Below are 14,959 nucleotides of genomic sequence, written 5' to 3' on the forward strand. Positions count from 1 at the left end.
GCGGCATGCGGCCTACGGGCCATGGGTTGTACAAGCTTGATCTAAACCATCCTAGGCTGTGGCACTGAGCTGGCCTTGACTTCTCATGAAATGTGGGATTGCTCCAGCCAGTTTTTGCCAGGAATTTCCAGACTTCTACTCTAGGCAATAAGAAGAAATGCTCTAACTCAGTCCTGTTCATTTGAAACATAGTAAGAGCCACATGTATAATTTTCAATTTTCTAGTAGCCACATTAAAAATTAGTAAAAAGAAACAGGTAACATTGAATTCAATATACTTTATGTAACCAAATATATTCAACATCATATTGTTCCAACATGTAATCAATATGAGTAATTATTAATGGGATATTTTATTCTTTTTTCATACTAGGTCTTCGAAATTCTGTCTGTATTTTACATTTATTTGCAGCACCTATCAATTTAGACTAGCCACATTTCAAGTACACAACAACTACATGTGGCTAGAGGCTGTGTTGGACGATTCACATTCCAATTCTTACATTTTAAAACATTTCCTGGGACAGTTGTTGTCTTGAATAGGAAAATCTAATTAAAAGCACTCCCAATTCAATTATACTTTCACTTGTGAAATCTTGTCATAGTAATAAGTTCATAATTATAATAACAATAAATTGTAATAACTTTCTTTGTTTCCTTTGGGATACCAGAGTTAAATTTTTGCCTGATTAATTTAGGGAAGCACACCTATCACGAAGAACCTGAACAGTCCTCAAGCAGGTGATTCGTGTATGTTATTCATTGACCTACAGAGCTGACATGTAAACATCTTTCAGAAAAAGAGCACAGTGATAACAGGTGCAGGGACCTTGAAATAATCCATTGCCCTCATAGTCCACCCAAAAAGAAAAATTTGTTATGTGGCTGTTAAATGTCCCAGACCTTTAGGAGATTTTCCTGAGGATTGTGTCACCTACAGCCACGTTCTCAGCCAGAACAAAGGAAACCCTCACTGCAGTATTCATGTCGTATTCCTTGGACCACTGGGAGCTCTTGCAATAATTCATGATAATTCTTGACTCTGTCCCTGAAATTCGATAATTTTATCTACATGATCACCATAAAAACAGAAGAAAACATTAAGATACAACCCCAGCGTGTCTGGTCTTGCCTGGGGCTTGAATCCTCCTCTTTTGGTTGATGAATCTTGACTCATGTTTTAAATCAGCCGATAAATAAGATTTATTGAGTACCTATAGGTGGCTACTTCAAATGAAGACAAAGTCATTTATAACATATGACCCCTGTTCTTAAAGAGTCTAATAGGATCTACTAGAGTCAGGCCTTCACTCGCATAGATTACATAGGAAATAATTAAAGGCAGTAGAATGTCAGAGAAGGGATAAATCATCAAGAGAAAGAGTCACCAAATGAGACTTCAAGGAAGTGGTAAGGCTTTTTCTTAATCTTCGAATGAGCAGAATAAAGAGCATAGTGATTGAACGTAAACGTGGGCTGACACAGAGCACTGCCCCTCTGAAGGTCAGTGAGAAGACCAGCTTTCCCAGGAGGCAGCACATCTGTGTGTTAGGATTGGTGGTGAAGCTGGATGGATAGCATGCAGTCAATTTAAGCAGGATCTTAAAGATATGGTATGTTTGGGTCTGATACCACAGACAATGCACAGATAGGATTTTACATGGCAAAATGGCATTTTAAGGTGATTTTCATCCATCATTGACAAAATGAAGAAAGAACTTATTAGAGCCAGGGAAAAAGAGGTACAGCACGTTTGTGATGATCAATGAGTGTGATGACAAAAGTCTGGACATGCAATATAATTTAAAAATATATCAAAGGAGGCCGGGCGTGGTGGCTCATGCCTGTAATCCCAGCTCCCAGCATTTTGGGAGGCCAAGGCAGGTAGATCACAAGGTCAGGAGATCGAGACTATCCTGGCCAACATGGTGAAACCCCGTCTCTACTAAAAATACAAAAAAAATTAGCTGGGTATGGTGGCGCACGCCTGTAGTCCCAGCTACTCAGGAGGCTGTGGCAGGAGAATTTTTTGAACCCGGGAGGCGGAGGTTGCAGTGAGCCGAGATTGCACCACGGCACTCCAGCCTGGTGACAGAGCAAGACTCCGTCTCAAGAAAAAAAAAAGATTAAAGGAAAAGGTAACAACACTTTTTAGAAGATGTGCTCTCTGGGACTGAGAAATAAGGGAAGAGCCTCAGAGTTGTGTCTGAGGAACAATTCTGTAGTGTGCATTTTTAAAAATGAAAAGCCCAGGCTCAGCCTAACTAACCATTCATCTATGCCCCCAACAACTTCACACTTGGTTCCATAGATCCAAGTTCCACATGAGTCAGAATCCCTGAAGGACATACTCTTATTAGCAATGGCAATTATAAAGGAAGTGAGAAGTGGAAATTAACCTCTGTGTTTCACTGGCAGTCTTCATCAGAGCAGAAGCGGGACAATACAATGTGGGGAGGACTGGACAACTCATGACAAGTGAAAAAGTGGTCCTGACATCTATTGTGGATTTTGCTTGCCTAAGATGAACTCATCTCTTCCCTCCTTCAACTCTTCTGTCTAACCTTGTCAAGTTGCTGCAGAAAAGAAACATGCTTCTTTTTAGTTGGATATAAGTTTAGGCGATCTATGATAAATCATGTCAAGAATGATTTTGACATACTTCTTGGTCCTGGGCAGAGCCATAATGATGATATTCTAGAAACAAGGTTCAAATCTTCCCACACAAAGATGTGTACCTGTCAAAGCAGTGAAATGGCCGACAGGACTCTTTCAAGCACCTCTAAAGCATAGGAGCTGGAGAACAGACTTAGGAGAGTGGGACAGAAAATGAAAAAATCCAAGTAACAAGCAGGAAGAAACCTACAACAGTGGGTAGTTGTCTGACAGGCACATACAGGTGGATGGAGGATGCTGTTATGTGAACCTAGCAGCAAGATACAGTATGTTCAAATAAGCAATGTCAGGGGGTCTGAGAGCAGGTAATAGGGACCCCAGCTCAAGACCTTGAGTTCAGGCACAGCACTCTGCATACTGGGGAACTTGGAGGGAAAGACAACATTCAAAAGACAGCGTCACAGGCAGAAGACCAGGAGACATTCGGGAATGGAGAATGAGACAGAAGATGACTATTAGAACTGAGGAACAGGCAGGGTTTTTTGGTCTCAAGAGAACAATGCCAGTGACTCAATTACTAGAAATAAGTATGAAGAAGACAGACAACACAGCTTCCTGGACAAATGGATTTATTTATTATTAAGATAAAATGTCTAAGATAAAAATTTATCTCTAACATTTTATTAATCGTCCAATCCTCTTCTATCAATTATTTTCTTAAAAAATTATATTATCAGCCGGGCACGATGACTCACACCTGTAATCCCAGTACTTTGGGAGGCCAAAGCGGGTGGATTGCTGAAGCCCAGGAGTTTGAGACCAGCCTGAGCAACATGGCAAAACTCTGTCTCCATAAAAAAAATACAAAAATAAGCCAGGTATTCCCAGTTACTTGGGAAGTTGAGGCAGGAGGATCACTTGAGCCAGGGAAGATGAGGCTTCAGTGAGCTGTGTTCACAATACTGCACTCCAGCCTGGGTGACAGAGTGAGACCCCACCTCAAAAAAAAAAAAATCATACTATCTGTTTAGCTTTATCTTTTTAAATTTTGACTACATTTTCAAGCAGCCATTTTTTCTGTCTGAATTGTTCCAAATAGTTTCCAGAGAAAGGAAGACAGGTTGTTGGCTAAATACCAAACTGCATCTCATCATTAGAAGGAAACACACCAAATTTCATTTTTCTCCACCTTTCTCAAGTGCAGATTTTTGTTTCTCATCCAGAAAGTTCTGTGTATTCAGGGCAATGCTAATTCCAGTATAAATGACACAGAAACTATTAATAGATTATGTCTGTGATGAAACTGAAGTAGAAAACAGAAGTGTTTCGAAAAGAGAAGTAAAACAATTGAAGGGGGAAAAGGCAAAATATTCTGCCTTCCAAGTTAGATAGCTATCTTTATGAAAGGACGTATTTCAAAAGCAATACGAAGTCTTTATGGTGCTCTTACCTACCTATATTTGAATTTGGGGGATGCTTCACCTGCTTATTAGTGAAAGAAGAAAGAATACACTTAGTAAATTAAATTAAATTGTTTAAAAACTTTTTTTTTTTGCTCAGAACCAGCTCCACCAAAATCACTCTTCGCAGTGAACAAAACCCAGACTTCAGTGACTTTGCTGTGGGTGGAAGAGGGAGTAGCTGATTTCTTTGAAGTTTTCTGTCAACAAGTTGGCTCCAGTCAGAAAACCAAACTTCAGGTACTGTACCTTTTGATCTACCTTTTCTCAGTTAATTTTAATTAAGGCTAATTATCTGGGCAAAATAAGAATCTTCTATTTCTTTGAGCTATATCAAATGAAAACTGTTTATTTGCTCTTTTGTGTTTCAGGGATAGAAACTAAGAGGATGCTTAGACCAAGCCCACAAGTTGTTGAGAACGTTTATCTTTGTCTGTATCGCCTGTTCCTAATTCATAAGCCACTCCAGGTCAGACAAAGGAATAAAGGTCATAGGCCATTGAATTGATCAAGGGAAGGAAGACCCTACCATATAAAATATAATTTAACAAATATGAACCAATTTCCAAACATATAAAAGGCACTGTATAGAACACACATGATAGAATCAATATTTGCCTTCAAAACATTTTTATATGGTGTGGACATTGCATAAGTATAGAAAAAAAGTAAAGTAAAATATAAGTACCACAAGAGAGGTCCATATTATCAAGAGAATTTAAAAGAAACATGCATATCTAGTTTGTAAGCGGGACAGTCTTGCTGCAAAATGAAGACTGAGAGAAGGCTGTTGCTAAAGTTCTAGAATTACAAATGGCAGATATGATAAACAGAGCTGTTCACCAGGTCAGAATGAATGCAAGGAAAGAGATGAACCTGCAGTTCTAGGAGTGGCAATGCCACAAGGAAAAAATATTTCGCAGCCAGAGGTGGAAGGAAAAGGACAGATTTGTTAGGGATTTTACATAATACAGTGTGTAGACTAATACTGTGAACATAAGTAATTGATCTTTTTTAAATAATGAAGTTCATGAGATTGAGAAGAAAAAAGGATTGCTGGGAGTGCAAATCTTTTCATATTGAATGCTAAGATAATTTGCTTTGATTCCTTTCTCCTTTTGAGATTCCCTTCTATGAATGTATCTCTTGTTGATTTGTACTGAACAGCTGAATTTTCCCTATTCTAAGAATCCATTTGGAGAATAACTGCTCTGCCAATAATGGATTTTCTTCTCTATAACTACAGTGATGCCTTCCTTTAAGAAAACAATGGTTAGTTAGCTACTTACTACAACCGAGTCCTGTTAGCAAAAGTCTTTCCTTAGAATAATTCTTTTATAGAATAGTGAAAGGGAAGGAAGTGGAAGAAAATGCTGATGGCTGTCATCTATGCAAGGGTGTTTCAAAATCTTATTTTGAAAAAGATGCTGGTTCATCTTTTGCTATTATACAGTAGTACTTGTCACTGGTCTGGTCATGGGTCCACCAAGTTAGCAACTTTCTTGACTCAAGAATAGGTTAATACTAAATGTTTCTTAGTGCGGATAGTTGCCATGTTTTAGTGGATGTTATATAAAAGCTAAGAATGCAGACAAAGGGGTAGTGTCCTTAATATATAAAGAATTGCTACAAGTCAAAAAGGTAAAGATCAACAACCCAAAACAAATATTTCATAGGAAAATAAATACAGAAGTCTCTTGAACAGATGAAAAATTGAGCAACCTTACTTATGGTTAAAAAAATGCAAAATAAAACTACAAAATACAATTTTCACTAGTAATAATGGAAAAGCTCAGAGTTTGTAATGTATGGTGTTGGAAAGAATGTAGGGAGGCAGGCATTGTCACACATTGATGCCATAGTTGAGTAACTTGAAAAATGCCTATAGAGAACCATTTTTCAATAGCTTTCAAAATTTTAAATGTGTACTTTTTGATTCAGCAATCAAGATTTTAAATGTACACTTTTTGACTCAGCACTTCAAAGAATATGACACTAGCAAAGAATATATGTGTATGTGTGCACGTTCACACATACATACAAATTACATGCACACATTGTGTGTATATGTATATATATGTGTGTGCGTGTGTGTCTATATGTATATGTGTGTGTCTTCCCACATTTGTGAAATGATGTTCATTGTAGGATTGTTTGCAATAGCAAAAAATCACACACCATTTATGCGTTCATCAATGGGGGCTCATTAAATAAAGAACTGTTATGTCCTTTCAACTGATTTCTATCCAGCCCTTAAAAAGAATAAAACAGCTTAATCTGCACTGATATGGAAAAAGCACCAAAATATATTGATAACTAAGATAAAAAAAATAAGCAGAACATTGTGCAAGCTAAGCCATCACTTATGTTTTTTAACTGTGTCATATGTTTGTACATCCATAAAATGCATATGGGAAGAAAAATAATGCCCGACAATGGCTGCTTCCATGGAAGGGAATTGGTCAGATCAGGAATGGGGAAAAAAGGAAACATTTTTCAATGCTATTCTTTGTCATCTCGTAAATTTTTTACTCTGTCAGTCTATTACCAACTCAACTATGAAATATGTTTTTTAAAAATATAGATGAAGATAACCCAAAATTTATCTTATTTTCTGAAACCCCAGGAACCGGTTGCTGTTTCTTCCCATGTCGTGACCATCTCCAGCCTTCTTCCTGCCACTGCCTATAATTGTAGTGTCACCAGCTTTAGCCATGACAGCCCCAGTGTCCCTACGTTCATAGCCGTCTCAACAATGGGTAATTATACACATTAGTGGAATCTGGTCTTTGGAAGTTCTTTCCATATTTTTTTCCATATTTTTCTCACTTTTTCTTTTTGAATATATATATGTATTTGTGCCAATATTCCACCAAGAAATCCCAAGCTTCGGGGTCAGAGTCCTTAATTTCAATGCCAAAGTGCACTTACTACCTATGGCGTTAGAGAAAGACATTTGGTGTCTCTGAACTTTTTTTTCATCCATAAAATTGGAATAATAATATGTAACTTTCTGAGTTGTTTTGAAGCTTAGAAATAAAATACTTAAATCCTTAGTATGTGCTGTCTAGATGCTAGCTGCTAACTCATCTCATCTTCTTCAGGAATAGGCACAGTACTCCTATCAATCCAATTTCATCTATTTAGCCTTGGTCTTCATCTGTCACTGATCAGAGAATGACATAATTATAACTGGGTCAAAGCAAGAAAGTTTCCAATCCAACCAAAAGTATAAGTGGGAAAATTAGAGATTAACGAAAGGTCTGGAATGATGCTGTTTATTTCCTTATTCTTTTCTTAGTTGTATTACATGTGTTACTCCTAGTTTGTTAGAGTCTGATTCTGCAACCTGAGACCCTCTATGAAGCCTCTTGTAATACAGCCACTCATAGTTTTACTGGTTTAGTTCCATTTCTATAATATTAGTCATATACTTAGCTGCTATATTCAGTGATGACTGGAGTGGACTATTTTCTTTTTTCTTTTTCTTTTTCTGTTTTTAATTTTTGTTTTTTCAGAAAAGAGGACAAAAAATATACCTGCAAAGTATTTTAATGGTCTCTCATTCCTACATCCTTGTACGCTTTCTAAAGTATACAGTTGGTCATGAATAATGAGAGAGTTAGAAGTGCCAACCCCTGCATAGTTGAAAATCCATGTATAATTGTTGACTCTCCCAAAACTTAACTATTCGTAGACTACTGTTGACCCGAAGTCTTACCAATAATATAGACAGTTGATTACAAATTTTGGTATTTTACACTTATTATATATTGTATTCTTACAATAAAGTAAGCTAGAGAAAAGAAAATGTTATTAAGAAAATCATAAGGAAGAGAAAATACATGAACTATTCATTAAGTGGAAGGAGATCTTCATAAAGATCTTCCTCATGATCTTCACAATGAGTAGGCTGAGGAGGAGGAGGAAGAGGAGAGTTTGGTCTTACTGTCTCAAGGGTGGCAGGGAGGAAAGATAATCCATATATATGTGAACCTGCACAGTTCAAACTCATTTTGTTCAAGGGTCAACTGTACCTTAATGCCCATCATTCCTTGTCAGCTCCATGACAACATAGCACAACAGGTGATATTATTAAACTTATTTACAGATGAGGAAAATGAGGCCCACAGAAAACAGATGAAATGCCTTCTCTCCAAATAGCAGTACTCAAGTGAACAAACTCTTCTGACCATGAGTCTATTATTCTTTCTGTTTAAGCACTCTACTCATAAACTGGAGCCAAGCTGGCCCAAATGGGAAGTAATAAGTACCCAAAACCTTAGGGATCAGATGCACCCGCTCATTCTGTGATTTTATGATCAATGCAAAAGATCCTATGAGTCCTCAGGCCCATTTTGAAGAGTTTTATAAGAATATTTAACTTATGTTCCTGCCTTTGATATCCTGTTCTTCCGTGTAGTATGAAGAAGTAGACAATGTGTAAGTGCCATAGGAGACAAGTCTTTATAGAGAGTACATGAAAAGGACATGACCCCTGTTCTTCAGGGCCCTACAACCCATTAATAGGTTTAATCTCTTGAGTTGTGCAGATGGAAAACCTCTAAACATATGGCCATGGATCATCAGAATGCCTGCTTCTAGTAATGTGTTAAGTGCTTCAGCAGATGGTAGTTTGCTAATGTCTTTTTCATATACATTATTAGTGGTAAGCAAAGTATACAATTGTGCTTTCTGACTTCAAAATCATGGGCACAAAATAAGAGGTTGCCATCCTCTAAGCTTGCAAAAATGTTAGAAAATGATAATACATGATAATGACTTCTATATTTTTAGCTTTCAAATGAATTTGAACTGTGGCACAGGTATTCTTCATTCTTCAGTTTTCCTGTGTAAGAATATCCTGTAGGCCTTTGAAATGGACTCAATTCTTTCAGACACCTGAATACCACTTATCAGTCTAGTTTGCTAAGTTACAGTTGACCAGGAAGAGCTCATTGTTGGCTTCGGGAACATGATTGTTACTATTATTGGTATCGTCGTAAGTTCACTGCTCTTAAGACTAAATGAAAAACAATGAATGGTTCTGTTTGGTTCCCTATAACAGAACCTATGATGAAAATGCATGACTTATCTCTTTAGTTACAGAGATGAATCCCAATGTGGTAGTGATCTCCGTGCTGGCCATCCTTAGCACACTTTTAATTGGACTGTTGCTTGTTACCCTCATTATTCTTAGGAAAAAGCATCTGCAGATGGCTAGGTAAGTTAAGTTTTACTAACCTTTTATCCACAATCTTTAAAATAGCTTTATCTGCCATGTATATATTGTTTTTGCAGACCTAAGGTGTATAGCGGTATATTTGATTTTAGTTTTCAGTGTCTGTTTCTATTTTGTGTGTTTTCTAAATAGACTTTGAAACATTATATTGTAAAATATTACCATTGAAATGAGAAAGCAAACGATTGCTTGTTTACACAAAGTCAGACCTCTTGCTATCAATCTTGGCATTTGAAGTAGCCCATATATGGGGATCCATTCCATTTGGGTACTTTCAGAACACATTTGGAGTAAAAGAAATATCTATGTCTGTTCGGTATAATTAATGAAAAAAGTTAATAAAAATGGAGATGACAAGAAAGAATGGGGAGGAAAATCCTCTCCATAATTTTAAGCTGTTTTATTGGAAAATATTTGTATGGTTTATGATTAGGTCCATTAGCAGTCTCTATTAGTTTTATTCCTATTACTCAGAGTTGCAGCCAGCTTAGTTTTTCTTGCAATTAGAAATGCCTTTGATTTATGATTTCAGGGCTTCCCTGTTCCTTTGACCACTGATGCATTGCTCATCAGAGCACATTCTCAAGCAGTTTCTGTGGCCCCCTGTATTATCAGAACAATCGATCAATTCCCTTGAAAACTGTTGCTTATTTGAATACTACTTGGTTTGGGAAATTTGATTAACATTTATATTTGCCCAATGTTAAACTGCTGAATTATAAATTAACATTTTTCTCCTGTCTCAGAGGTCTTTCACTGACATATTCATAAATAAATGCATCCATCCAATAGTGATCTAATCAGTTCCTGACATGGCATATCCAGAGAAAAATCAGACATCAAAGCTGTCCACGAGGAACTTACCTACTTAGCTGGATATATGAATAGAATAGATAGATATATTTAAAGGCATAAGCTGACATGTAGCATAAGGGGAATTAAAAACAGGATGCCATGAAAGTAGAGACTAAAGACTAATTCTGAAAGTCAAAATTAGCTTCTTGAAAGTTGGCATTTGAATAAATCTTAAAAGGATAAGAAGAGATGTGGGATTGCACTGTAACTACAGTGGAGAGCTCTGAAATTACACTCCTTGAGGTCAAATCTTTTTTTTTTTTTTTTTTGAGACAGAGTCTCACTCTGTCACCCAGGCTGGAGTGCAATGGCGCCATCTTGGTTCACTGCAATCTCTGCTTCTCAGGTTCAAGAGATTCTTCTGCCTCAGCCTCCCGAGTAGCTGGGATTACAGGCATGCACCAGTAGGCCTAGATAATTTTTGTATTTTTAGTAGACACAGGGTTTCGCCATTTTGGCCAGGCTGGTCTCGAACTCCTGACCTTAAGTCATCTGCCTGCCTCAGCCTGCCAAAGTGCTGGGACTACAGGCATGAGTCACCATGTTCGGCCTCCTTGAGGTCGAATCTTGACTTCCAACTTGTGGGAATTTGTGTAAGTCACTGAAACTTCATGTGTTCATATTACAGATAGTGATACATATATGACAGTATATGAAACAGACAAAAAAATATGTGCCTTCATGGAGCTCATATTCTAGTGGGAGAAAAAGACAATAAACAATAAAGATATAAGTAAAAGGACTGCACCTTATGTTAGCAGGTGATAAGGAAGGGAAACAAAGCCAAGTAAGGGAGATAAGCAGTACCAGTGTGGGGATAAGGTTCCTGGGAGGTGAGTAGGCTCCACTGAAATAGTGGCATTGGAGCAAATACTTGAAGCACATGAAGGAGGTAGCCTGTGTTATCTGTGGAAAGAGTGTGCCCAGTAGCAAGAACAGCTGGTGTAAAGGCCCTGGGGTAGGAGCACGACTGGGATGTTCGAAGTGTAGCAGAGGGGCCGTTGTGACTAAAGCGGAGGAAGACAAGAGTAGAAGGAGATGTCAAGTCATACGGGGCTTCGTATGCCGTTGGAAGGACTTTGGCTTTTACTCAGTAAAATGAGCAGGCATTACAGGCTCTGGGGCAGAAGATTGACAGCATCTGACTTAGATTTAACACTTTCATTTTGACTTTTATGTAGAAAACAGGCTGCACTTAGGCAACGACAGATACAGGCATATCAATCGTGGTAGCCAGGAATCCAGGCAAGAGATGGTAATAGTTCAGTCCAGAGTAGCGGCACTGAAGGCAGAGAGAAGCCATCAGATTCTGGAAGTATTTTGAAAATAGGAGCAACAGGATTTGCTAATAAGTTGATAGGGAATGGAAATGAAAAAAGGAGTTGAGGCTGTAATGCCAGCATTTTGGGAGGCCGAGTCAGGCGGATCGCCTGTGGTCGGGAGTTCGAGACCAGCCTGACCAACATGGAGAAACCCTGTCTCTACTATAAATACAAAATTAGCCAAGCATGGTGGCGCATGCCTGTAATCCCAGCTACTTGGGAGGCTGAGATAGGGGAATTGCTTGAAACCAGGAGGCAGAGGTTGCAGTGAGCCAAGATTGCACCATTGCACTCCAGCCTGGGTAACAAGAGTGAAACTCCATCTCGAAAAACAAACAAACAAACAAAAGAATTGAGGCTAACTCCAGGTTTTTGGCCCAAGCACTGGAAAGGATGGAGCTGCCATCAACTGAAAGAGGATTCCAGGTCAGAGTTGGGGGAATATCAAGACTTCAGTTTTGGAAATTGTATTACTCAGAGATCTCTAGAGAGACAAAACTAATAGGATATATATTATATATTATAATAGGATATATATATTAGATATTATATATATAGGTATATGGGAGTTTATTACATCTTAAATTCCACAATCACAAGGTCCCACAATAGGCTGTCCACAAGCTTGAGGAGAAAGGAGAGCCAATCCGAATCTCAAAACTGAAGAACTTGGAGGCCAGTGTTCAAGGGCAGGAAGCGTCCAGCACAGGAGAAAGATGTAGGCTAGGAGGCTGGGCCAGTCTCTTCACGTTTTTCTGCCTGCTTTATATTCACTGGCAGCTGGTTAGATTGTGGCCACCCAGTTAAGGGTGGGTCTGCCTTTCCCAGCCCACTGACTGACTCAAATGTTAATCTCCTTTGACAACACCTTCACGGACACACCCAGGATCAATACTTTGTATCCTTCAATCCAATCAAGCTGACACTCAGTATTAACCACCACAGAAATATTAAGTTTGAGATAACTTGCAAGTGCAGGTGCAGAGTCACCACCTGAATATAAAAGTCTAATGTTTGAAAGAGAAGTTTTGGTTGAAGATATAAATTTGAAGAGTTGTTGGCTCGGCATGGTGGCTCACGCTTGTAATCCCAGCACTTTGGGAGGAAGACAGATCACTTGAAGTCAGGAGTTTGAGACCAGCCTGGCCAACATGGTGAAACCCCGTCTCTACTAAAAATACAAAAAATTAGCCAGGCTTGGTGGCAGGCGCCTGTAATCCCAGCTACTCAGGAGGCTGAAGCAGAAGAATCACTTGGACTCGGGAAGCAGAGGTTGCAGTGAGCTGAGATTACACCACTGCACCCCAGCCTGGGCGACTGAGTGAAACTCCGTCTCAGGAAAAAAAAAAAAAAAAAAAGAGGGAGATGTTAACATATAAATTGCATTAGAGCTTTAGACTGGATGAAATTCAGGGAGTAAATGTAAAAGAAGGTCCTGCATTAATCACTGGAACAATCAGTATTAAGGTTTTCAGGGAGAAAATAAGACAACAGAAAGACACTGACTAGAGGCAGCCAGTGGAGTAAAGGACAACTAAGGGAGTGTGGTGGCCTGGAAGCTAGGGGAACAATGTGTATGCAGAAGAGATGATAATCGCCCCTCCATTAATGGATACTTAGGAGCATTAATGCAGTAATAACATAGCATAATACTCAACTCATAGGAAGTGTGCAGTAAATGTTAGCTTATAATAGTAATGATGGAGGAGGTGATAATAGATGTAGTAAAGGAAATAGTGGTATTTTTGAGCATTTTTTGTGGTACATACCAAAGATATTTAGGAGGGGTGGTTCTGATTCTTTCAGCTAGTTATTAAAACAGAGATTCCCATCATTTTTCATGCCATGATCCTTTTTGGCAGTCTGGCGAACTCTCCTAACAATAGTGCTTCCATTTTATGTGCCTAAAATAAAATACATAGGATTATACAACTATATTGAAATATGATAATCATAATATTTAAAAAGCAAATGTGTTGTATGCTTTTTAATTAGTACATTAAATGTCAATATGTAATAGTCTTAACAATTTCATCATGGTGATGAATATGACCAATATTTCAAGATAACTGCAGCAAGTCTATTATTAAAAAATATGTAATCTCTATTGTTAGCAAATCACACATGTGGATATTATGATGGTTTGGTACCTATTTTAATCATAGAAGAGACTGCTAAGTTTAGTCACAGGTTGTGAAAATAAATGTGTACCTTTTTTCCACATTTGTTCATAGAGCCCTAAATTCTATCTTTGGAACCCCAGATTAAAACCTTTGAGTTAGAGGTAAAACAAATCCCATATATAGGAAATCGACATAGGAAAATTCATTAATGAGGTATAATTTATAATACACGATGATATTATATTAGTGTATTTTTCAAAAGAAGAAAATTGTTCTTGGAACACCCTAATAACAGGTAGATAATTCAAGTAATTAGCACATTGTGCCAATAATGTTAAAATCTCTGCTTCAGTTCTGAATATTAAATCCATTAATTCCATATAAAGAAAAAATGAGATACATGAGCCCCAGTGAGCTGTTATTCATGCATGAAATTAGCCAAAAGGTAGAGAAGGCATGAGAATATGTTTACTTTTTCTCTACTTTTGGAAAAAAAAAAAAAAAAACTTCAACAGTGTTTTTCCTAGCAGATTAATAGGCCACATTTCGGATAATAGGCACGCCAGAAGCTTGCCTATTTCAGTACATTCCACTCTTTTATTCGAATCTCCAGTGATGAATAATACGGGCATCGCAATATCAGAGAAAGATTTCAGAGGAAGTAAACAATCCACTTGATCCACTATCATTGTAGAGAGGAAATGAAAATGCCATAAAACAAAACCCTACGAAGAATTTTTGCTAAAGATGGAAAATGCTGAGTTTCTATATTACTACTAAAGGCTTTGTAAAAAGTAAATATATATTATACCCCAAATAGTTCAAATATTTATTTTAGAATCATGAATGCCCTTTGGAAAGGATTGTGAAGTGAATTATTTTGGCTCAAATAATTTGATTTGCAACCTTGCAAAATATTATTTCATTTCATTTTATCTTTCTGTTTTGCATTGTATGCCAAAGGGGAACATATGGAACTTGTATTAGCTTCTTTTTATTGATTGATTTATTTATTTATTTTGTTTTTTCTTTTTGAGACAGAGTCTTGCTCTGTCTCCCAGGCTGGAGTGCAGTGGCGCGATCTCGGCTCACCACAACCTCCGTCTGCCAGGTTCAGGTGATTCTCTTGCCTCAGCCTCCCGAGTAGCTGGGATTACAGGCACGTGCCACCACGCCCAGCTAGTTTTTGTATCTTTAGTAGAGACAGGGTTTCGCCACGTTGGCCAGGCTGGTCTCCAACTCCTGACCTCAGGTGATCCGCCCAACTCGGCCTCCCAAAGTGCTGGGATTATAGGCATGAGCCACTGCGCCCGGCCTAGCTTCTTTTTATTAATTTAATGC

The 14,959-nt window shown here is 38.0% G+C and overlaps 1 protein-coding gene across 2 annotated transcripts in view; it reads left to right on the plus strand.

Annotated features, from left to right (window-relative positions):
* The window catches only part of PTPRO (protein tyrosine phosphatase receptor type O), a 272,230-nt gene that overhangs the window by 215,860 nt on the left and 41,411 nt on the right, over positions 1-14,959 (plus strand). For both annotated transcript variants that reach the window (XM_015151204.3, XM_015151205.3), the window contains exons 13-15: positions 4,177-4,316; positions 6,703-6,835; positions 9,180-9,300. In XM_015151204.3, coding sequence (XP_015006690.1) covers positions 4,177-4,316; positions 6,703-6,835; positions 9,180-9,300 — 394 coding nt within the window. The remainder of the gene's footprint in view (positions 1-4,176; positions 4,317-6,702; positions 6,836-9,179; positions 9,301-14,959) is intronic.

The sequence above is a fragment of the Macaca mulatta genome, chromosome 11 (assembly GCF_049350105.2).
Source record: "Macaca mulatta isolate MMU2019108-1 chromosome 11, T2T-MMU8v2.0, whole genome shotgun sequence".
Lineage (NCBI taxonomy): Eukaryota > Metazoa > Chordata > Mammalia > Primates > Cercopithecidae > Macaca > Macaca mulatta.